This window comes from Oryx dammah, unplaced genomic scaffold (assembly GCF_014754425.2).
Source record: "Oryx dammah isolate SB20612 unplaced genomic scaffold, SCBI_Odam_1.1 HiC_scaffold_1, whole genome shotgun sequence".
NCBI lineage: Eukaryota > Metazoa > Chordata > Mammalia > Artiodactyla > Bovidae > Oryx > Oryx dammah.
The window spans coordinates 1086444-1111013 of record NW_024070185.1 but is presented as its reverse complement, the minus strand read 5'-3'; the positions used below and the strand labels follow the sequence as shown (position 1 = coordinate 1111013).

The 24570-nt window shown below is 50.3% G+C and overlaps 1 protein-coding gene across 4 annotated transcripts in view; it reads right to left on the bottom strand.

The window, feature by feature from the left end:
- Positions 1-9455: 9455 nt before the first annotated feature.
- The window catches only part of PALLD (palladin, cytoskeletal associated protein), a 73161-nt gene continuing 58046 nt past the window's right edge, over positions 9456-24570 (bottom strand). For 3 of the 4 annotated variants that reach the window (XM_040228093.1, XM_040228174.1, XM_040228332.1), the window contains 6 exons: positions 20308-20402; positions 18540-18672; positions 14673-14880; positions 12865-13030; positions 12381-12514; positions 9456-11325 (listed from right to left, as the gene is read on the bottom strand). In XM_040228093.1, coding sequence (XP_040084027.1) covers positions 11153-11325; positions 12381-12514; positions 12865-13030; positions 14673-14880; positions 18540-18672; positions 20308-20402 — 909 coding nt within the window. In that variant the 3' untranslated portion in view covers positions 9456-11152. Of the gene's footprint in view, positions 12255-12380; positions 12515-12864; positions 13031-14672; positions 14881-18539; positions 18673-20307; positions 20403-24570 lie in introns of all 4 variants that reach the window. The other variant, XM_040228243.1, reaches the window with a different exon arrangement.

The following is a 24570-nucleotide window of genomic DNA, read 5'->3' as shown; positions in this document are numbered from 1 at the left end:
GGGAAACAATGGAAACAGTGACAGACTTTATTTTCTAGGGCTCCAAAATCACTGCAGATGGTGATTGCAGCCATGAAATTAAAAGACACTTACTCCTTGGAAGTAAAGCTCTGACCAACCTAGATAGCATATTAAAAAGCAGAGACATTACTTTGCCAACAAAGGTCTGTCTAGTCAAAGCTATGGTTTTTCCAGTAGTCACATATGGATGTGAGAGTTGGACTATAAAGAAAGCTGAGTGTGCTGAAGAATTGATACTTTTGAACTGTGGTATTGGAGAAGACTCTTGAGAGTCCCTTGGACTGCAAGGAGATCCAACCAGTCCATTCTGAAGATCAGCTCTGGGATTTCTTTGGAAGGAATGATGCTAAAGCTGAAACTCCAGTACTTTGGCCACCTCATGCGAAGAGTTGACTCATTGGAAAAGACTCTGATGTTGGGAGGGATTGGGGGCAGGAGGAGAAGGGGATGACAGAGGATGAGATGGCTGGATGGCATCACTGACTTGATGGATGTGAATCTGAGTGAACTCCAGGAGTTGGCAATGGACAGGGAGGCCTGTGTGCTGCAGTCCATGGGGTCGAAAATAGTCGGATATGGCTGAGCGACTGAAGTGAGTCATGCAGGAGTCTGGTTCCTCGAACAAGAGTGAATTTGTAGGCTGGTGGGTTCAGAAGGCAAAGCTTGTGAGGGAAGAAATTAAATTTGGGACTTTAACTCGGTTCCCTGTGGGAAAAGCCCTAAATGTCCACATGCTTGGCAGAAGGTGCAGTTGAGCCCGGGACAGCGCAGGCATTTGTCCCCGTGGAGCTGTGTCGCAGGTGCTCCCGCCTCAGCCGATGGCCCCGAGCACTTGCTGCTGCTGCTACTGCTAAGTCGCTTCAGTCGTGTCTGACCCTGTGCGACCCCATAGATGGCAGCCCACCAGGCTTCCCCGTCCCTGGGATTCTCCAGGCAAGAACACTGGAGTGGGTTGCCATGTCCTTCTCCTGGGTAGCATATGAACAGACGGTGCCTGGAGGCTCAGACCGGTGCTGTTCGAGGCTCACCTGTCCACTGGTGGACACTTTTCAGACCCTGGGATGTGGCAGGAGTTCTTCAACACAAAAAGGAAGGGTTGGTTAAACTTGTTAACATCAAGACCCTCCTCTGTTACAGCAAAACACCTTAAAAATAGCAAAAAATAAAAAGAAAGGCTGACTACAAACTGAAAGAGGATTTTATGCAACACAGATAACTAATGAAGAGTATCCAATGAATGACAAATCATAATAACACAGTGGGAAAATGAACAAAAGATACAAAATGGGAATTTTACAGAAAAGGCAACACAGCCAACTGGTATTGAACATTAAGTTCAAACCAATTAGCAGTATGCAAATCAAGACCATGCTGAGAGGTCACTTGACATTCAAGTGGCAAAAATAATCCCTGATCTTTAAGGGATTCATATTAAAATTCGAGAAGCCCTGCTCCATATCACTGGAATTATCAGATTTTTTTTTGAACATCGAATGATCTTTTAACATTGCAGCTTCTGACTCAGCAGATCTGCAGGGAGTCTGTCAAGCTACGTTTCTAACAAATTTCTAAGTTGATGCTGATGGTCTGTGGACCACAGTTCCACTTGCCAGGTTGTGAAGGCTGTAGACGAACAGGGTCTGTTAAATGTCACATCTCTGTTGGGAGTATAATTTGGTAGACATTTGGGAAAAATGGGTAGGTAACCTGTAAAGTGAGCATGTAACCCTACTGTTAACCGAAGTCAATTCTTGTACTTGTGCACCAGGAGACGTGTATGTAGCAGAACCTGTCAGGTCTCTACCCAGATTTCCTTGGAACTCTTGTCATTTCTTTTAAATTGCATATTAGTCTTGCTATTGCTGTGCTTTCATTCCCATGGCAAACCACCTTTGTGTCTTTGTTGACAGGGTGCCTTAGGGATGTGCCTGCCAACAGAAAGCCTGGATTTTATGTCCCCTGGGGGCAGACACTGATTGACTGGTATTTTGCACTTTTCGCATGCATGCTCAGTTGTGTCAACTCCTCATGAGCCCGTGGACTGTAGCCTGCTAGGCTTCTCTGTCCATGGGATTCTCCAGGCAAGAATACTGGAGTGGGTTGTCATGCCCTTCTCCAGGGATTCACTGGTATGGGTGGGGGGCATTACTATGCCAGTCTCTCCCCACCCCTCCCCTGATGGGACAGCTTGAAACTATGATTCTGTGTCTTTAAGGTTCCCACATTTGATTCAAACATGGTTACCTTCTACAGGACTTTGCTTAATATCACACTCTTGAGTTCCTTTGTCCTGGGATTCTACCTTCCCACTCCAATACAGGTTTTCCCTAGTTATATGCTCTCTTTCTTTTTGACATGGTATTCATTGTTGTTGTTCAGTCACTAAGTTGTGTCCAACTCTTTGCAACCCTATGGACTGCAGCACGCCAGGCTTCCCTGAACTTCACCATCTCCTGGAGTTTGCTCAGACTCACATCCCTTGAGTTGATGATGCCATCCAACCATCTCCTCCTCTGTCACCCCCTTCTGCTGCCCTCAATCTTTCCCCAGCATCAGGGTCCTTTCCAATGAGTTGGCTCTTCATGTCAGGTGGACAAAGTATGGGAGCTTCAGCATCAGTGCTTCCAGTGAATATTCATGGCACCCTTCTGTTATTCAAGGTGTAACATAGGCTACCTCTCTCTACAGGGCTTCCCTAGTGCCGAGGTGGTAAAGAATCACCTGCCAGGGGAGGAGACCTGGGTTCGATCCCTGGGTCGGGAAGATCCCCTGGAGAAAGAAATGGCAACCCACTCCAGTATTCTTGCCTGGGAAACCCCATGGACAGAGGAGCCTGGGGGGCTGCAGTCCATGGGGTCACAAAAGGGTCAGACACAACCCAGTGACTAAATAAACTTAATGGCCACAAAGTGAGATTACTTCATGCTCCATTTTTTAAAATTGTAATTTCATTTGCATTTTATGTTGGAGTAGAGTTGATCTCCATTGCTGTGTTTCTTTTTAGGTGTATAGGACCTGACTGAGTTATACATAAAGTGAAGTGAAGTCACTCAGTTGTGTCGGACTCTTTGCGACCCCTTACACTGTAGCCTACCAGGCTCCTCTGTCCATGGGATTTTCCAGGCAATAGTACTGGAGTGGATGACCATTTCCTTCTCAGGGGACCTTCCCAGCCCAGGGCTTGAACCCGGGTCTCCCGCATTGTAGACAGACACTTTACCATCTGAGCCATAATTGTTTGGGGGTGGGGGGCGGTTCTAATTCCCACAAATGTTGTGACAGTAGGTTTAGTAGAGTTCCCTGTGCTATTAAGTTCTTTGAAATTATCTTTTTGATACAAGTTAGTGTGTATATGTTTATGTCAAAATCTCATTTTATCCTTGGCCCCTCCCATTAAAAAAAAAATCAAAGTTGTATTCTCTGTATGTTAGTCTGCTCCTGTTCTGTAAATTAGCTCCTTTGAGTGCATTCACAGGGTCGATGTGTCGGTGATGCTCTGTGCTAGTCTCTCCTCTCTGACATGCTTCACTGCACCTGGCCATCTCTCGGCCCATCCATGCTGCTGTCAGTCACGCTGTCTCCTTCTGTTTTATAGCTGAGTCGTGTTCCACTTTAGAGTTACACCATTTCGTCTTCCTTTTTCTCTAGATGGACATTTTGGTGGATTCTGTGTCTTGACTGTTGTAAATAGTGGTGCCATGAAAGTAGGGATGTGCGTGTCATTTCGAGTTACGATTTTCACTGGGTCTCAGCATCATAGAGGTGAGATGAGTGGATCATATGGTTCCTCTATGTTTCGCTTCTTAAAGAAACCCCGTAATGTTTGCTTGTGGCAGCCCCTATTTCCATCCCCAGCAAGGGTGAAGGAGGACGTTCTGAGCAGCACTTTTTCTGTGTACATCTCTTGGATGGTGGCTGTTCTGATGGGTGGGAGGAGACAGCACCTCACAGTGGTGATTTACCAATTAGAAATGTGGACTATCTGCCTATGTGCTTTTTTTTTTTTTTCTCCTATGTGCTTTTGTAAGTCATACAGTGAGAGTCCCATTTACCTGTTGAAGCTGGCTTCCTGTAAGTCTGCCCTGTTTTGAGTTCTTCTCTGATGATCTATGCCAGGACATTCCTTGAGGGCAGGTGTCCTTTACAACCCCACAGGTCTTGTGAATATGAGGAGCTCATGAGTACTGGCTTTCAGGTTGTTGTAACGAAAAGCCACTACAAGGGGGGCTTTTCTCCTGCCCCACTTCTTGCCCCAGTGTGGTTCCTCCAGCAACCAGAGCCTCAGGGAAAGTCCCTTCCTAGGTTGTTAATGGAGTGCAGTGTGCAGAAGAAATACCCAAGCTTGTGTATCACTGCATCTTCCCTGGAGCCATTCCCCTGTGGACACATCCCCGTGCCTGCAGCATCACTCTGCTGAGGCATGCTGTCATCCACAGGAGGGGCGAACCCTATGGAAGGGTGGAAGCGGGAACACTCCCCGCTTCATAAGGAGCCACGGAACCCAGGGGACGTCTCAGTGCTCCTCCAGCCCGGAGGCTCCCCATTGGCTGGGGTGAAATCAGCTTCGTTTTCAGGCAGGAGTGCCCATCTGGTCTGGAGATGGTGTACTCCTGCAGGGTCCCTGGGCACTCCAGGTCCATGGGGCCATGGGCTGACTGACTGGCAGATCCTCTCCAGCTCCCTGGGACCCAGGCCTGCTCGGCCTGCAAGGGTGATGGACAGCCCACCAAGTCCCTGAGGCGTGAGGGGAGTACAGTGGGCATTTAGTTTTCATCTTCATTCTGGAGGTGTATCTAGGTAACCGACAGTGCTGTGGGCTCTCTTTTGGGTTTCTTTACACGAATTTTGTTTCCTAACTAGGTGTCCAGCACCCTCCTTCCCTTACCCACAGAAGTACCTGAGTTCTTTTTCTGGTTGTCTTCCAATCTAGGCTGTTATAATAGTGTGTTGACACTGCTGAAAGAAATCAAAGAGGACACTAAGAGATGGAGAAATATAGCATGTTCATGGATCGGAAAAATCAATATAGTAAAAATGAGTATACTACCCAAAGCAATCTATAGATTCAATACAATCCCCATCAAGCTACCAACAGTATTTTTCACAGAGCTAGAACAAATAATTTCACAATTTGTATGGAAATACAAAAACCTCGAATAGCCAAAGCAATCTTGAGAAAGAAGAATGGAACTGGAGGAATCAACCTGCCTGACTTCAGGCTCTACTACAAAGCCACAGTCATCAAGACAGTATGGTACTGGCACAAAGACAGAAATATAGATCAATGGAACAAAATAGAAAGCCCAGAGATAAATCCACACACCTATGGACACCTTATCTTTGACAAAGGAGGCAAGAATACACAATAGAGAAAAGACAATCTCTTTTACAAGTGGTGCTGGGAAAACTGGTCAACCACTTGTAAAAGAATGAAACTAGAACACTTTCTAACACCATACACAAAAATAAAATCAAAATGGATTAAAGATCTAAATGTAAGACCAGAAACTATAAAACTCCTAGAGGAGAACATAGGCAAAACACTCTCCAACATACATCACAGCAGGATCCTCTATGACCCACCTCCCAGAATATTGGAAATGAAAGCAAAAATAAATAAATGTGATCTAATTAAACTTAAAAGCTTCTGCACAACAAAGGAAACTATAAGCAAGGTAAAAAGACAGCCTTTGGAATGGGAGAAAATAATAGCAAATGAAGCAACTGACAACTAATCTCAAAAATATACAAGCAACTCCTGCAGCTCAATTCCAGAAAAATAAATGACCCAATCAAAAAGTGGGCCAAAGAACTAAACAGACATTTCTCCAAAGAAGACATACAGATGGCTAACAAACACATGAAAAGATGCTCAACATCACTCATTATCAGAGAAATGCAAATCAAAACCACAATGAGGTACCATTTCACACCAGTCAGAATGGCTGTGATCCAAAAGTCTACAAGCAATAAATGCTGGAGAGGGTGTGGAGAAAAGGGAACCCTCTTACACTATTGGTGGGAATGCAAATTAGGACAGCCACTATGGAGAACAGTGTGGAGATTCCCTAAAAAATGGAAATAGAACTGCCATACGACCCAGCAATCCCACTGCTGGGCATACACGCCAAGGAAACCAGAACTGAAAGAGACATGTGTACCCCAATGTCCATTGCAGCACTGTTTATAATAGCCAGGACATGGAAGCAACCTAGATGTCCATCAGTAGACGAATGGATAAGAAAGCTGTGGTACATATACACAATGGAGTATTACTCAGCCATTAAAAAGAATACATTTGAATCAGTTCTAATGAGATGGATGAAACCGGAGCCTATTATACAGAGTGAAGTAAGCCAGAAAGAAAAACACCAATACAGTATACTAACACATATATATGGAATTTAGAAATATGGTAACGATAACCCTGTATGCAAGACAGCAAGAGACACAGATGTATAGAACAGTCTTTTGGACTCTGTGGGAGAGGGCAAGGGTGGGATGATTTGGGAGAATGGCATTGAAACATGTATAGTATCATATGTGAAACAAATCACCAGTCCAGGTTTGATGCATGACACTGGATGCTTGGGGCTGGTGCACTGGGATGACCCAGAGGGATGGTACGGGGAGGGAGGTGGGAAGGGGGTTCAGGATGGGGAACATGTGTACACCTGTGGCGGATTCATGTTGATGTATGGCAAAACCAATACAATATTGTAAAGTAACTAGCCAATTAAAATAAATAAATTTATATTATAAAAAAATAATAGTGTGTTGAGTCAGGTTTCCTTGTGCTCCAGGGTGGGCCCCTGTTGAACATTTTATGAGTCGTGTTTCTATGTTCCTGGAAACCAGAAAACTTGTCTCCACCCTGCACTTTTCCTTGGTTACCCTATGCTTCCTTTTGAAGTCCGTGAGGCTGTTTGTCTTTTGGAAATGAGCCCTTTCGTACCATGTCTCGATTCCATGTCAAATGAGTACATCAGAGATTTTGGTCCCTGTGTCCCTTCCTTCACTTTGTATGATCATGTCTGCTCCCCTCCCGATGGCCTGAAGTTGCAGTGTTTTCCCTGTTCATGGCTGAGTCGTATTACATTGTGTATATGTCCTCTATCTTCTGTATCCATTCATGTGGATGGATACAGACTTTCTTCAGGGAAAAGTCCATTCCTGGGTTTTCAGTGAGAGTGCAGTGTGCTGGAAGAAGCACCCAAAGCCTGTGTGTCTTTATCTGGTTGTGTTCTGGCATGGGTTGTTAGAGAGTTTTGAATAGGGTTTCCATGTTCTGTAGAGTTGAGTCAGGAGGGTTTCACTTAGGATCCTGCAGATCTTGTGAATTTGATTTGCCCAACAGCATTTTTAAAGAAAGTTGTAGTTCCCCCAAACTGCCACAAGGCAGCGGCGTTTCTTCATGCCACACTTTTTTTTTTTTGCCCCCGTAATTTCATCCGTCTTTTATATTGGAGTAGAGTTGGTCTCCAATGTTGTTTCTCCTAGGTGTACAGGAACTTGATTTTGGCATACAGACACATACATTATTGTTTTGGGAGTTCTAATTCCCACATATGTATTACAACAAGTTTAGTAGAGTTCTGTTTGCAATTTGGTAGGTCCTTTGTGATTATCTGTTGGATATATGTTACTTTGCATAGGTTTATCTTTTTTAAAATCAGTTTGGTTTTCCATGCCTGTTAAGTTTGTTCTGTTTTGTAAATTAGGTCATTTGTCTGAATTCATAAACTGTATGTTCCAGTGCTGTTTTGATAGTAGTCTTTGTCTGACTTCACCAAGTTTGGTACTATCTTGGTCTATTCATGATGTGTCTGCTTTATAGCTGAGTAGTGTCCCAGTGAATAGTTGTACCATGAAGTCTTTGTTTTTCTCTGGGTGGACAGTCTGGTGGATTCTATGTCTTGAGTGTTTTCAATAGCAGTGCTGAGAAAATGGGGTGAAAATGTCATTTCCGATGATGACTCTCTCTGGGTACCAGCACAGGAGTGGAGTTCCCGGATCCTGCACCTGTATCTAGCTTTGCAAAGAACCTCCATGCTCTTGTCATTGTGGCTGCACCCGTTTCCATCCCCCTGCAATAGAGGGTGAGTCCCCTCTCCGTGTCAGAGGCCCATGCTGGCCTGCCCGTGTGAGGTGACACCTCACTGGACTTTGGATTTGCCTTCCTCTCATAATGAATGTTGCTGAGCATGTTTTCATGGGCCTTTTGGTCACGTGTATGCTTCCTTTGGGAAATCTAGATTTCTATACATACATAAATGGCTATATTCATGTATTTTTTTACAAAGCAGCAATAGTTATGTATGTATATGTCAATCCCAATCTCTAAATTCCTCCCACCCCCCTCCACTCCCCCTTGGTATCCATACCCGTGTTCCCCACCCGTTTCTATTTCAGGTTGGCACTGAGGTTATCTATACGTGTTTAGCTCCCATGCACACGTTAGCATGGCACTCGTGTTCTGACTTTCTTCACTCATTACGACAGTCTCTAGGGCCATCCAAGTCCCTACCAATGGCGGTTTCATTCCCGGCCGTCTTTCGGTCTGTGCGCTTCTCCACTGGTTGGCTCTGCAGTTTCCTGTGGCCTGGGTGAGTGTGCAGCCTCCTAAGAAGGATTTCTGTGATTATACTCCTAACTCTGGTGACAGAAACGCTCATTTGCTTTCAAAGCTGATTGAGTCTGGTGCTGGACTGAGAGTTGAATCGCTGGGGTCCTGGTGAGGCGTCCACACCCTTCACTCCCCAGGGAGCAGCTCGGGTCAGTCCCCTCCTGACGTGGGCGGCGGGGGTCACTGTGGGGCTCTGACGTGGGGTTTCCCGATTCACCTGAGGTCACTTTAGAGGAAACGTGTGTGTGTAGCAGGAGGTCTGGTGTGTCTGTGGGGAGAGTGTGTTCAGCGTCTTACATTGACACCTTGAGCCATAGCGCCATGCACTTAGATCCTGAGAGAGGTGATGGTTAAATGGTGCGAAGCTGCTCCCTGTGGGGTCACAGAAACTGGTGTCACGCACGTATCAGGTGAAGTGCTGAGGCGGGCGTGGTTTTGAGAGCGCTCCCAAGCCCCCTCCTGGGTGCCCCCACCTTCCCTCTCCCCCATACCACACCCAGGCTCTGTGTGGATGGGACTTCGCAGATCCCGCACGTGGTGGCCCCTCGAAGCACGGGTTCTCCCGACAAGAGTTAGTGGGTGTGAAGATGTGTGCTGAGGGTCTTGGTGCTGGGCTTGGGAACGGAGGGGCTGCCGTGCCAAGGGGTGCGGGTGGCCCCGTGAGCCCTGTCTCCGTGTGGAGTCGGAGCCTGTCCCGGCCTCCTGCACCCAGGAGCGCGCAGTGCAGTGACCAGTGGGTTCAGTCAGCAGGGGTTCATCAAGGCTGAGAGAGACCTGAAACTGAGCATGTGCTTCACAAAACTGCAGCTCTTATTTGTTAAATATTTATTGTTGTTAAATCCACATTACACCAGCACGACAACCCAAAGTAGTAAGATAGTACTTATTGTTTTTATAAATACATGAAAGGTGGCAAAATAATGCTGCTTAATCCCAAACCCAGCAAATCAGCAAAATGTCACATTCGGGAAAATTTGGCAAGTATGAGAAGACATCAGTCGTAATTCTGCAAGATAGAGAGGTCCAGGAGAGCCTTGCGTGCCAGTCTGCCCAGGCTGCGGGTACCGGCGCTCACAGTGGGCACGCAGAGCTTGCTTATTGTGTCTAGAAGGAAGTGGACAGCTGCGCGTGTGAAGCAGTGAAACAGGCTACACGGGGGCACACAGGTACAAAATCATTAAAAAATACTACATATCGAGTAACTGAGCTAAGACAGTTTGACAGCTTTATCATAAATAATGAAAGATAAATGTGTTTTGCATAAGGAATACAGTGTGTTCTCTTCATAGCAAAGTACCATTATCATATCATAGCAGGCCCCATTTTCTCCTGTTTAAAGTTGATTGGTTCCGACTTAAAACTGTCAAGTCTGGTCAGAATCCGCTCCGTCCAGCTGACCAGAGTCAGGGGCACTCTGGATGGCCTTGGGATGACTGGGAGCCTAGCACCTTCTTCAGTGAGAGGCCTCATGGCTGCAGGAAGTGAAATTACGCTCCCACCCACTGTGCGGGCGCCGTGCGGAACATGCAGGCTGGCACCCACCTGGCTCCAGCTCAGTCCCATGCCCCCCAGCAGACGAGTGCCCACAGGCTGCCTCCAGCCCTGACGACCTCTCCACTCAGCCCATTACCAACTTGCTCTGTGCATCCCATCTCCAGCTCCAACCCTGCGGTGTCCCGAGGGTCCCTCACCACTGGAACCCCAATTCCCTGACTCAGGAACGGCAGCGTCGTGGACGGAATTTGAAGAGAACCAAGGGAAGCCTGGCCTCCGCTGGCTCCCGCCCACCCCTGCGTGGACACCGTCACCGTGCGCCTTGCATTTCGCCCTTCTCCCCTCTGCTCCTCCCTAGCCCCTCACCCCGACACACCCCGCCTGCCGCGGTCACTTGGGTGGTCTAGATGCCCTCCGTGGAATGGTCTGTGGTCTGTTTCTGCTTTCCTCAGAGTAAGTTACGGATTTCAGCATGTAAGCTCCCTACCAAGGCAACACAAAAGGAAAACACACATAAAGGAAAAGCTAACAACGAAGGTCTTAACCTTGACAGAAACAGGGTGTTGCTAGGACTGCAGCAAGCTGTTCCTTCGTACGACTTAGTAGAAAATGGTTTGCACAGACAAGGCACTTGTGTGGGTTTCTTGGTCGTGCCCTCCTGCTGTGGGGCCACCTCCGGGAAGCCCCCGCGCTCACACGGGGTGGCAGTGCTGAGCCAGTGTTGAAGGCACTTAGGACAACACGGAGCAGGGTCGCTTTTCCGTGAGGGCTTTGGCTTTTCAGACCCCTTGAATCACAGCGATTCCCGGAGTCTGAACTGGCTGATGAGTGTGGATTCTGCGCAAGGCGTGCGTCTACTGGAGTCGTGTGCGCAGCCTCTGTTGGTTTACAGGAAGAAAAGGAGAGTTGCGGTGCCCTTTTGTCTCTCGGAGTCGCGGTGCACTTGCGTCCCGCAGCAGGAGGCGGGTCCGGGTGGTGCGGTTTGGGTCTGTGCTCCCGCGAGGGCGCCAATCACAGGTCCTCGCTCTCCACCAGGCCGGGGCTCAGCGCCAGCGCGGACGGGCCGGCCTCGGGCTGGAACGCCGCCCGGATGTCCAGGCCCTGGTCGGATAGCGCGGCGTAGCGGCTGGCTGACGGCCGCACCCGCTTCGGCTTGGCGCTTGGCGGTGGCTGCTGCCACTGGGCTGCAAGACACCCGAGCATACGCAGGTGAGGGCCGCGGTGGGGAGGGCTCTGCCGCGGGGCACGGGGCTTGGGGTGGGGCCAGGCGCGTGATTACAGCACACCCCACATGCCCCCGAGGAGGCCTGAGAGGCCCGCACGGTTCTGCACCTCACGCCCCTGTCACAGAGCGCGTCTACACGGGCTGCGAAGACCGCAGGGGTAACATAGGCAAGGTAGCTCACCCGCACCTCGGTACTCGCTGCAGCCTGGGGACTCCTCGGAAATGGCCACTAAGCTTCCTAGCTCCCCTTTTAAGAAATCTTCAAAGCTCATGGGTAGGCATTCCACAGTAGTGACAGGAATTCTGGATGGACCGGGGAGGGGGCGCTGGCTGATGTCATAGCTACTGAAGCATCTCACGGAGGTATTTCTTAATTCAGAAATCAGTTCTGAATTTTTCCTCGGGGTTTACTTGTCACAGAGTGCTACTGTCATAGGGTGATACTGTCATAGAGGGATACTGACCTAGTCTGTCAACTCAAAAGGGATGATTTTTTACAATCAGGGATGCATGTACACAAGGAGAGACACACAAACACACAAGCCTACTGCCAAACTACTTCAGACACCACACACACGAAGCGCTCAGCCATGGGAAATATGCCCTGCAGCATCAATGGGCCCCGTTCAGCGTGGGTCCCAACGCTGTGCCGGGTCAGGACACAGGAGGAATGTTAGAGGCGGCCCCGTGCACCATGCGGTAATGAGGTGGACACGTCTGTGACTGTGCCTGAGCCTAGCGTTAGCTCCTAGAGGCATGGGGGAGAAAGCACAGCTGGGGAGCCCACGCCAGAGAAACAGAGGCAGACGCGGCACTGCTGCACTCAGCGTTTCTGAGCAATACTTGGGCACCGTTCTCCTGGCGAGGGCCACTATTACTGTCGGGAAACTACAAACAGAAAGAGAAAGAGCACAGTGAAGTCTTGGCGTGGGAGGCTCTAGGGCCGTGTGGGACAGGTCAGAGTCTGCGGTGCGGACCGGGAGGCCTCGGCGCCCAGCACGGGGAGGTACTTACTGTACACGTCGAGTCGGGCTGTGCAGGACACAATCCCAGCCTCGTTCTTGGCCGACACTGTGTACCAGCCTGCATCATCCTTCGTGGCACCCTGGATGAGCAGGCACACGTAGCCGTGGTGGTCCTGGTGCATGCTGCAGGAGAGGGCCTGCTGTGAGGGCTGCCGGGCTCCTCAGCAGGGCTGCGAGCCGTGGCTCACGGCTCCCCGCGTGTCCTGCAGCGGCTGCGGCCACTCCAGCGGGTGAGTATGGAGTGGACACCGGCAGGCTCTGCCCTAACCCCCCCGGCAGGCGGGTTACCTTCCCGTGTCTGAGGCACAGGGGAGCCCTCACAAAGCCTCCGCAGGTGGGGCTGGGAGGCCCGCATGGCTCCTGTACTCTGGGGTGGCCGGCTTCTCCAATCCTGGGGGGGGGGCGCCCCATAGGGGTGAGCCCTGCTGCCTCAGGACCCCCAGACCCGAGGGTAGGCAGGGCCCAGCACTCACCTCACGCGGTCCGTGCTGTGAGTCAGTGACTCATTCTCCTTCTTCCAGAATATCTGCGGTGGGGGTGCCCCCGAGACCCGGCACTCCAACCTCACGGGGTAGCCGTCCGCCACGCCTGTGTTCTGCAGCTTCTCCAGAAAGACCGGCGGCTTATGCGCTTCCTTAGCTGGAAGACAGGAGACAGGTGTCCTGCCTGGGAGACATGGGCAGTGCCACAGAGCCCGCAGGTGCCCTCAGCAATGCGGGGCAAGAAGCCTGTCCTCCGCCAAGGGAGGTGTGCTCACCCCACACCTCCTCTTCCTCTGCGAGGTAGAGGCTTGAGCCCTGCACCCGCCCCATAGCGCCTGCCTGCGCGGTCTCAGGGGCCTCCTGCAGGCTGGCAGTTGACTAACAAGGGTGCTGCGCTTCCTTAGTCCACTGCTTCCGCCTGGTGACACTGAGCCCTGGAGTGCTGGGGTCAGATCCACGAGCAGCCTGCCCTGCTGTCTGGGAGATGCTAAGGACTTCCAGGTCCTGCTGCAGGGAGATGGGCAACAGCACTGCACGGGGCGGGCGGGGGAGGGGGCTTTCAGTGGGTGCCTCACGACTAGCAAGGTGGGCTGTGCCCTGCAGGTCCCGCTGGCCTCGTGATCACCGCACAGCTGCCAACAAGAGGGAGCGCATCCGGCCTTCTCCCCGCCCCCCTCAGGGACAGACACATCACAGCTCTACCCAACACCTGTAAATAACGAGGACCCTGTCTGACCTTAAATTATGTAGGGAGTTAATTTTTACTGGACTTTTCCACCTGAGCTACTCTGGGGGACGCAGATGGTGGGAGCAGACCTCACTTCGTTTTCTTTCTGGGTCTTTGCTTTCATTAAGAGGATAAAGACGGATGGACCTTCACGTCACAACAGCAGACAGCTGCATTCAGAGGCTGTGCTGGGCAGGCACGGAGATGCAATGCTTTGTAGGATGTCATCCTTGTGAAATGATTTAGTCCTTAAACTGTGAGCATCATGGCCCATTCTACAGCAGGGACAGTGAGCAGCAGTGATGGGCCGGCCAGAGGACATGGCCAGGAAACGAGGACTGAGCCCTGCCTGCTCCCAGAAGTGCCGACGGGGACATCTCGGGCCTGAGGACAGGCATGGGCAACAGAGCCAGCTACGCAACAGTGAGCAGCGGGGGCCGGAGGAGGGAGTGAAGTGGAACCCAGCCCACAGGCTGACTACACTTCTGTGTGCACATGTCTCGTTGTCAGGAGACTCCTCAGGAGGAGACACTGTCTCTACAAAGAGCTCGGGGCGCTCGGACCCGGAGGAAGACCAGGGATGGGGTGGAGCCAGCTCCACAACCGGGGAGGATGTGGTCTCCATAGATCCCGCCTCTGGGAAACAGGGAAGAAGCCAGCTGCTTTGCTAAACGTGCTACTCTGAGGACCAGGTGAGGTAACACACACAGAGCGCTCTGCAAACAGAGGAGAGACGCAGACACAGCACAGGCTGCCCACACGGCTCCTGGAGGGCTCTGCACGCAGTGGTGAGAAGTGGGCACAACACACTCCCCACTCCTGTTGATTCTCTAAACATCCTCATACACTCATTTTCCTTAGCGAAAGCAAAAAATTGTATCATCCAGGTCTGCTGCACTGTAGGTGGATTCTTTACCAGCTGAGCTACCAGGGAAGCCCCACTGCTAAGTTAACGTTATAATCCTTATTAGTATATCCTATTTTTCCTATGTTTGCGTTAATGAAAATGATTTCTCACTCTGGGGTCGTTGCTGAGTCTCCTCTCGCCCTGAGCGTGTCTTCCCGAGCCTACCTGCGACCAGGAGCTCCAGGCTGAACGAGTTCTGCCCCGCCCGGTTGGTGGCCACGCACGTGTAGATGCCGGCGTCCCGGGCTGAGACGGGCTCGATGACGAGGGAGTGCACGCCGTTCTCCCGCACCAGCATCTTGTGGGCACTGTCCTGGCGCACTGGCTTGCCGTCCAGCAGCCAGGTGAGATCGGGCGTGGGCAGCCCACTGACCTGAGGCAGAAGGGAAATGCATATGAGTTCCTCCGATGCCAAAACGGGTTGCTCCATCCACAGGAGACGGGCTCTTAGTGTCGGTCCTGGTTCTCTTCTTGGCACAGACGGGCTCACTTCTAAACACCTCCTACAGGGCAACGTGGAAGAGAGTGAGGTGGGGTCCTCAGGGGGTCCGGTGTGGAGTCTGCGCGTCACTGCATGGGGCCCAGGTTCAGTCCTTGGATGGGCAGTAAAGATCATTCTTTAAAAGAAGCAGATTTTTTTTTACACATTCACAGTTCCCTAGGGCTTCCCCGACAGCTCAGCTGGTAAAGAATCTGCCTGCAATGCAGGAGACCCCGGTTCGATTCCTGGGTTGGGAAGATCCGCTGGAGAAGGGACAGGCTACCCACTCCAGTATTCTTGGGCTTTCCTAGTGGCTCAGCTGGTAAAGAATCCACCTGCAATGACCTGGGTTCGATCCCTGGGTTGTGAAGATCCCCTGGAGAAGGAAAAGGCTCCCCACTCCAGTATTCTGGCCTGGAGAATTACATGTGGTGTACAGTCGTCCATGGGGTTGCAAACAGTCTGACATGACTGAGCGACTTTCACTTTTACACATAAAACTAAAATTAATATTAACCCGTTGGTATCACCTGATTAAAATTTTCCCTTTTGACTCTGTATATGTATATTTATGTTTGTATTCATTTTGGTTCTGTAACTAAAATGTCATTTTAGAGGTGGTCTGTGTGAATTCTTACAGACCCACAATAAATACACGCATATAAATATACACACTGACATCTGGATACTTACACCGTGGAAAGAATTATGTAGCAAATTATGACAAGGATTCATCTCCAAAATCTACAGATGGCTCATGAGGCTCAGTATCAGAAAATGGATAGAAGATCTAAACAGACATTTCCCCCAAAGAAGACATACAGGAGGCCAAGAGGCACATGAAAAAATGCTCAACATCACTAAATACACTAGAGAAATTAAAATTTAACTATTAGAGAAAGGCAAATAAAAGATATGAGGTGTTACCTCACATCAGTCAAAACGGCCACTGTCAAAAAGCCTACAGACAATAACTACAAGGGTAGGGTTAAGAAAAGGGGACCTCCTCAGGTGCTGTGCTGGTGGACCTCATGGTAACAGCCCCTGTAGAGAACTGTAAGGAAGTGTCTTCAAAGTGTTCAAGTAGAGCCAGCACATGATCCAGCAGCCCACTCCTAAGAGTATATGCGGAAAAAAGAATGAAAAAAAACAGAGTTCAAAGTGCACCCAATAGTGCACTGCAGCACTTTTACAACAGCCAGGGCACGGAGGAGAGCTAGCATCGGACAACAGGCGAGCAGGTGCCAGGTCAGGGCACGGAGGAGAACTAGCATCCGACGACAGGCGAGCGGGTGATGGGCCAGGTCACAGGGGAGAGCTAGCATCCGACGACAGGCGAGTGGGTGCCGGGCCAGGGCACGGAGACCTAGCATCCGACGACAGGCGAGCGGGTGACAGGTGTTCATACGCAATGGAATATTACTCAGCCATAAAAAGGAATAAAACTGGGTCATTTGTAGAGATTAATATGGAACTATACAGTTTATATACAGTCTGTTATACAGAGTGAAGTCAGAAAAACAAATACTGTATATTGATGCATGTATACATATATAAAACACCTAAGTATGGAATCTAGAAAAAGAGTACTGATAAACCTATTTGCAGGGCAGGAACAGACACAGGATGCAGAGAACGGACTTGTGGGCAGGGAGAGGAAGGAGAGGGTGCGATAGACAAACTGAGCGTAGGGTTGACATATACACTCGACCGCGTGTAATAGAGAGTCGGGGAAGCTGCTGTAGAGCACAGGGAGCTCAGCTCGGTGCGCTGTGATGCCCTAGAGGCGAGTGATGGGGGTGAGTAGGAGGGAGGCTCAGGAGGCAGGGGGTGAACGTGTAGTTACAGCTGAGTCACGCTGCTGTAGGGCAGAAACACAACGCTGCAAAGCCATTATCCTCCAGTCACGAAAACAAAATAACAGAAGGGATACACTTGCAGGATCCAGGATGATTCAGCCATGAAAGAGGAAACAATGCCATTTGCTGTCACCTATGGGCCGAGAGAGAGTCATAGTGAAGCAGATAAGTCAGAAAGAGAAAAACAAACAGCATGAGGCATCACTTACAGGTGGAATGTGGGAATGGGTACCAATGAACTAACGTACAAAAGCAGAAGGGGTGTACAGACTTAGAAACACGGACTTACGGTTACCCAAGGGGAAAGGTGGGGGGGGTAAATTAGGAGGTTGGCACTAACTCACACATGTAAATACGCATTCAACACAGACCTACTTTATAGCAAGGGAGGTGTGCTGAACATTGTGTAAAAACCTATACATGGAAAAAACCGCAAAGATAACATCTACATTTATAACGGAGTAAGAGTCCATATACCTACAAGCACGACACTGTATATCCACTTTACTCCAAACACATACATATATGTATACAAACACACATATATGTGAAAGGTAAAAAAATTAAAGAAGTAACGAGACACACGTTTTTGGCGGCTTCTTGTAGCACATTTCATTCTAACTTATAAATCCCCAAAAGTACTTCCACTAATGCCCTCCAGTTTGACACCAGCACTATCTACAACAGCCAGGACAAAGCAGCAACCTAAATGTCCACTGACAGAGGGATGGATAAAGAGGATCTGGTGCATATAGACACTGGAACACTACTCAGTCATAAGAAGAAGGAAATGAATGCCAGTTGCCATAGCCTGGGTAGACCTAGAGACTGTCATTTTAAGTCAGAAAGAGAAAGACAAATTCAATATCGCATATATATATATATATATGGAATCTTGAAAAAAATGATACAGATGAACTTATTTATACAGATGAACTTATCTATAAAACAGAAACAGACTTGCTGATGTAGATAATGAATTTATGGTGACCACAGGAGAAAGGTAGGGCTCTCCAGCGAGCTCTCATGGTAAAGAGCCCGCCTGCCAATGCAGGAGACATAAGAACACTCAGGTGTGGTCCCTGGGTCAGGAAGATCCCCTGCAGAAGGAAATGGCAACCTGCTCCAAGATTCTTGCCTGGAGAATCCCATGGACAGAGGAGCCTGGTGGGCTACAGTCCATGGGGGTCGCAAAGATTCGAATACAAGTGAAGTGACTTAGCACCCACACAGCAGGGAGGGGATAAACTGGGAGATTCAGATGGACATATAAACAGTAGTATATTTAAAACAGATAACCAGCAAGGACCTGCTGTATAGCACAGGGAACTACACTCCCTAAATGGGAAAAAAACTTGAAAAGATACATGTGTATCACTGAATCACTTTGCTGTACACCTGAAACTAATACAACATTGTAAATCAATTTACTCCAATGTAAAATGAAAATAATACATTGGAAAATAAACTCCTGTTAAGAATTTATCCTTTTTAAACATTTCTGTAAGTTCAGAGTTCTAAGTGCCTCCCGTTTATGTTCTGTAATTCCAGAGATAACCAGCAGAGGGAGCTCAAATAATTTTATAAAACATTCATACTTCAGAGCTGAAATTTAAACTTAAGGTCAATCAATGGGGCAAAACCAGAGAAGAGAGATACGGCACTCGGGGGAGGCTGGGCGCATGCACTCACCTTGCAGTCCATCCTGCAGAGCCTGCCTTCCTGCACGGTCAGATCCCCGGGTGCCTGCAGGAAGTGCGGGCGGAAGAAGCGCTCCTGGATGGGCTCCCCTTCGTCAGCACTGTCCCTGGATCGTGAGCGCGGCCTTCAGACCAGAGTCAACATACGGGAGATGGGGGTGGGGCGGACAGACGATACAGAAAAACAGATCGATAGATGGCAGGTCATTTCTAGGGTCCCAGTCATCTGCTTTCTAAACACAGGGGCAAAAACATAATTTCCTTACCTGCTTACCTGATCCCTAATCTCAACCGTCTACACCATAAAAAAAGTCAGGAGGCAAAATCTTGTTTCATTTGGGGAGTTTGATATAAATTTAATAGTCTGCTAATGGCAGATCTTAATCTGCTATCCTAACCCTTATGACTGGTATAAATCATGAATTGGGAAATGGGGAAAAAATGGGCTAAAGAAAGCTTTAAAATATTTTTAAAGCTGAATGAGAACTGTATGAGAACTAGCAGCTCATTTACTACCAAATATTTTTCAGTATCAATAACTATAACTTTCCGCTGTGAGTGAAAGTTTGTAGGAAATCAGAAGTTCTTCTTATTTTTTAAGAAAATAATATATTTCTAATAAAAATTCCTTTTCATTAACCAGGAAAACAACTGAATTTTTAGGCAGGTCTTCTACATCCGTCTTCTACATCCATGTACCTAAAGACAATTATTTTTTGCTTTAAAATAAAATTGTGTGAATCTCCCAGATTTTGTTCATCTTTCTTGCTTTTGAGTATGTTTCTAGAGGCACCTTTAAAAGTAAAATGATTTAAAGTGATTGCAGGGAAGATGTAATAATCAAAGGACAAGATGTTCAAACTAATTCTGCCAGTGATCATCAGAAAGTAAGTTATGAAACACTTAACTAGAAAAAGCAAAAGCAAAACAAAAGAAAAAGTAGTATAATGGGCTAGAATTATCCACCCTTCAACACAGAGTTCACCTATCAGATCTAGTTTATGAGCACGATGCGCCTCCAGGAAACTGCTTCCCATGTGACCCATGAACAAGCTGAAATGTACTAAAGCCCCGGAAAAGCAGAAGATGGACTTGCTCAGCTGTGCTGTGCTCACAGCTGGCACAGGTGGCGCTGTGCACGGGTCCTGCCCTGGAGGCCAGCATCACAGCTGCGAGCCCGAGGCCTGCAGCTGCCTCCCAAACACTGACAGAGGCTGTGGAGTGCGGACCTGCTCGCTGTTTCTGCTCCTCCTGCCGCTCCTCTGGTGTGTCCTCCCCTGCCCCTGTGGCCCTCCAGGACCCCAGCCCACCTGGAATTCCCTGGCAGGGTCCCGAGGCCAGCAGCCCACCAGCTCCTTTGAAGCCATGCCCATCACTGGGCACCACACGCCCCGCCCATGCTTGCGTGCCCCGGTGGCTGTGGGTACGGAAAGTGTCCAAAATGTGGCCAGTTGACCTTGAAGTCTGGGTCTCGAGTAAACTTGTGCACTGAGTGATGGGAGCAGAAAGCGCGAGGTGGTAGGGGCAACCAGAGGCCCGGCACGAGGACGGCGGTGAGGGGCATGCGGCCGGGCCTGGGCACACCCGTGGTGACGTGGCTGCCACACGACACGCCTCCTGGCTGGTGTCCCCACCCCAGCCACAGGGAGCCCCAGGCTTCCCCTCACATGCCCACTCTGTCGGCTCCCCACAGTGTTGATGGTGCCGGGTTTAGGAGCCAGTGAGAGCCCAGCAATGCCCGGGAAGGACGCAGGACATACCTTCTGCCGTGAGGGTGTCCGGCCGGCGGGCGGGGGCTGCGGCCTCTCTGGTTCACAGCCTGGACCATCAGCCGCCCCGTGCAGCTGACGCGGCCCTGCGGGGACAGGACCACGGCGGTGAGCAATGCCTGGAGCCAGCGCAGTCTCCCCAGGCCCATGGACCGTGCCGGCACCGGCCCCCGCCCCCGCCTGCCCCCCAGGACTCGGCACGTGACTCCACATTCATCTGAAGCACTTGGATAAGAAGGGCCCCCTGACGCTTGGCTCAGCTTTACAGTTTCATCTAGGGTGCTGTTTAAGACGATGACCCCTATGAATTAACTGTCACTTGCCAAGGTCTCCTGAGCCCATGAACATTCTCCCCATGAAATGAGCACATTTGAGATTTATGAACCAGAAGCAAATGCCTGAAACGTGAGGGTCAGATGACAAAGGTTAGTTAGATAAGCTATCTAATGAAAAACTATATTTTATCTTTAAAACATTTTTAATTTGCACCATAGCTGATGGGTCTACAACCACCCTGCCCAAACACACCCAATCTCATCTGAAATACAGTGGACTTAACATTAGTTTTAGGTGTAAAACATGAGTCAATGTTTTTGGTGCTTATGCCCCGTCTAAAGTGGGACAAAGCATGGCTGCACGCACTCCTGCATCTCTCTGTCAACAGAAAGTCTGACGCGTGCTGTCTTAGGGGCGTGCAGTGGTGCTGAGGGGCCCGACTTCAGAAATAAAGGACCCAGGGGCTGCAGCTTCCTGGCCCAGGCTCCTCTTTCTCCCCGTGGCTGGCTGAGCAGCAAAGCAGATTCTCTCCTCTACTTGCTCCTCTCAAGGCCCAAGAGCTCAAGCGGACGGACTTCTAACCTGTGACGACGACCGAAAGCGAGGAGCCAGGGCAGGAACCTGAGAAGCGGACTGATCATTCTTGTCCTCAGTGAATTCGAGCTCCCAGATGAAGGGCAGCCCGGTGTGCACTCACGTCACGGCTGACCACTGACCCCCACTGTCATCCCAAGTGGCCTACATACAGAAGGCCAGAGCTGAGGGTCGCGTGGGTTCGCAACTGCCTTCTGAGCTCCCCTGGGAGTGGGCTGAGGGGGAAGGGGATGCTGGCAGGAGACACGGAGGGACGCGCCACAGCAGGATGCAGGGAGAGGCCCTGCACGTCTCCCCACAGCCTGCACATCAGGCCCCAGGCCCCAGGAAAGGCACAGACTCACACTAACAGTGCAGACAAGAGGGTGAGGAGGCCCCAGGAGGAACGGCTGCCAGGAACACACAGCTCGTGTGGCCCTGAACCGTGAGGAAGGCCCCTCCTTCACTGAGGCCTCCACAACCCCAAGTACCGGGCAGTGCACTTCGGGAGGGAACGACTCTCGCCCCGCACCAACTGCATCTCAGGTTCTGGCCATGTGACAGAAGCTCTCCCCTGCTGACCCTGGCACACACCGGGGACTCCCCAACACAGCCTGACATCTGAGAGTCACACTGACCCATCCCCTGTACTTGTGTAGGTGCACGTGCCTAGGAGAGCCTGTGACAAATAGCACAGCTGGTCTAACAGGTGGACGCGGAAGCCCTGTGGTTCTCTCCAGAGCTTGAGGACAAGAGCTGTGCGTTCACACCGACAGGGTTCTCAGGACAGGGTTTCCCTACTTCCTGCTTTGCTGCTTCATCACAGGCCCCCTCAATGCTGTCTGTCCACTTTTAACTGTCTTATTAACACACGAAGGAAGAACAGAAGTGAATGTGTGACGTGAAGCTTGGAAGGAGCCAGGAAACCCTGTAAAGCTGAGACAGAGCCCACCAACAAGCCAGTCTTTTGAGTGTAACTCTGCTGCCCACAGCTCTTCTGTTCCTACCAAGTCCTCGGCTGAAAGCTGACACGAGTCCCGAGTGTGAACTCTGAAGGTGGTTCTGTGCGAGATGCCCGGCTCATGAGGTGCACGTGATGCCTGGCAAGGCAGGTTCTTTACCTGCTCTGCAAACAGCATCTGCCTGTCCTGAGGGCCCAGAGTCTAACTGAGGGCCCAGGGCTCAGGACAGCCAGCCACCTGGACACACAGCACAGCTGGAGAAAGCACAAACCACCACGGCCATTCCAGTCCCGGGCAGGACTGGGGACCTAGCAATGCAGCAGAGCAAAGCCAACTGTGTCTGCATTCCGCTGCGCCTTCAGGAGGCATGGGACTCGGCAGAGGCGGGGCCCGCGGTCCCAGTCTGGCACAGGGGGACACGGCGCAGCCCCTCCTGACCTTGCTAACCCTGCAGCTGCTTGTCTCCTGGGAGCCGCCAGGCAGGGATGCTCTCTGGCGGAAACCTGTCAACAACACCTCACAGGCCTCTTATTCCCGAAGACCAAGCAGGTGGGAAAGTCTTCTATGAAATTAACTGCTGGCTGTGTTTGCCTCCCTCTGTGCTTCTCGCCCTCCCTTGTGGCTCCTCTTAGGACTTATCTCCCCCCGCCTGGAGAGTTCAGCCGCTCACGCTCCACGACTCAGGTCAGTTTCCATCAGCCTTTTCCTCCTTCCCTCAGCGACATTGTGGAAGCCACGGTGTGTGAGAAAAGGGAGGTGGTGCTGTCCCCCTTCCAAACACGAATCCTTCTAGAACGTGGAAGAAAATCATGGCACCAAAGGGCATCAAGGAAGCAGGGAGCCCACATCAGGCAACCCCACGCCATGCTTCTGGGACGGGAAGCATATGTATGTATCTATGCTTTACGTATCCTGGAAAACTTAGCTTTTACTTTCGAGATTTTTTTCCAGTACCTATTTACATCATGATCCTTTTAAACCACTTTTTAATTCACAAATTACAAGACTGGCAAAGCCATTTTCTATACCATAGCAACTGTTTATAAAGCTGAGTTTATGGAGTGATGGGCTTCCCTGGTGGCTTAGAGGTAAAGAACCCGCCTGCAGTGCAGGAGATATAAAAGACAGGGGTTTGACCCCTGAGTTGGGAAGATCCCCTGGAAAAGGAACTGGCAGTATTCTTGCCTGGAGAATTCCATGGACTGGGAAGCTCAGCATGCTGCTATCCATGGGGTCACAGTCAGATGCGGCTGAGCAGCTAAACAACATGGAGGGTGAGGAGTTTCTATCACCGTGTTCGCACGGCAACAAGTGACAGCTTGCACCAAGGATCAGGCAGAGAAACGGGCTCTCGTGGGTCATGGCTGAAATGCCACTTTGTTTTCCTAAGTGGGTTGGAAGTTCATTCCAATTTCTCACAAAACTGGACGCACAATCTTGGATGACTCACAAAACCCACATGTGGCACGTGTGCATGGACCTGCCTCTGAAGACCAGGGACGAGAAGGCATTTCACCCCGGAACTAACACCACCAGGAGACGTGGTCAGAAGCTCACAACAGCGGCTGTCAAGCGCCACAAACCCCAAATGCACAGCAACGTCAGCCTGAGGCCACATCCACTCTCAGGATCTCCCCAGACTCTGCTTAGGAGTCTCCCCTCCGATGCCTGCCTCTTGGTCATTCAGGTAGGAAAGGAGAAGTTCAGTGATATGAACATACCTCATTAATGAGAATCCTGGTGGATCAGACCTCAAGAGACAGCAGGATTCTGGCATGAGGACCTGCTTTGGCAGGGGAGCCTCTGGGGCCCGGAGTGGTCCCCCTGCTGCCTGCTCAGTCCACAGGCGGGATGGAGACACTGTCAGGAAAGCTGGGCTCGGGACTTTGCTGTGGCCAGGGGCTGAGACTCTGCGCTCTCAATGCAGGGGCCCGGGTTCTATCCCTGATCAGGGAACCAGATCCCACATGCCACAACTAAGATTCTGCACACTGCATCTAAAGCTCGACCACCCTACATGCCTCAAACAGACCCAGCACAGCCAGTAAACAGACCAAAAAGGAAAAGTGGGCTTCTGGTGCCCTGACGTAAATGGTCACTGCCCATCTCTTTGTCTCCAAGAGATAAAGCATGAAGAATCAGAGGAGGTGATCTACAGGGCGTGGCTGGCTCTTTGCTGAGGCAGCAGAGCTCAGGGTCCCAGGTTGAGGGTGGGGGCCTCCTCCTGGCCCTGGTGTGGCTCCCACCAGCCAGGCTGTGGTGGTGGGGGGTGGATCTTTAGCTAAGCCCCCACCCTAGCCCCTAGCTGTGCAGTCCTGATTCAGACACGCTGGCTGGGACTCCCCCTCAAGGTGTGACATCACCTGAAGGAGACCACACGCAGAGTCCAAACTGCAGTTTGACATTTGCGTTATTCTGTTCTTTAAAGGTGCTCACTCCAACA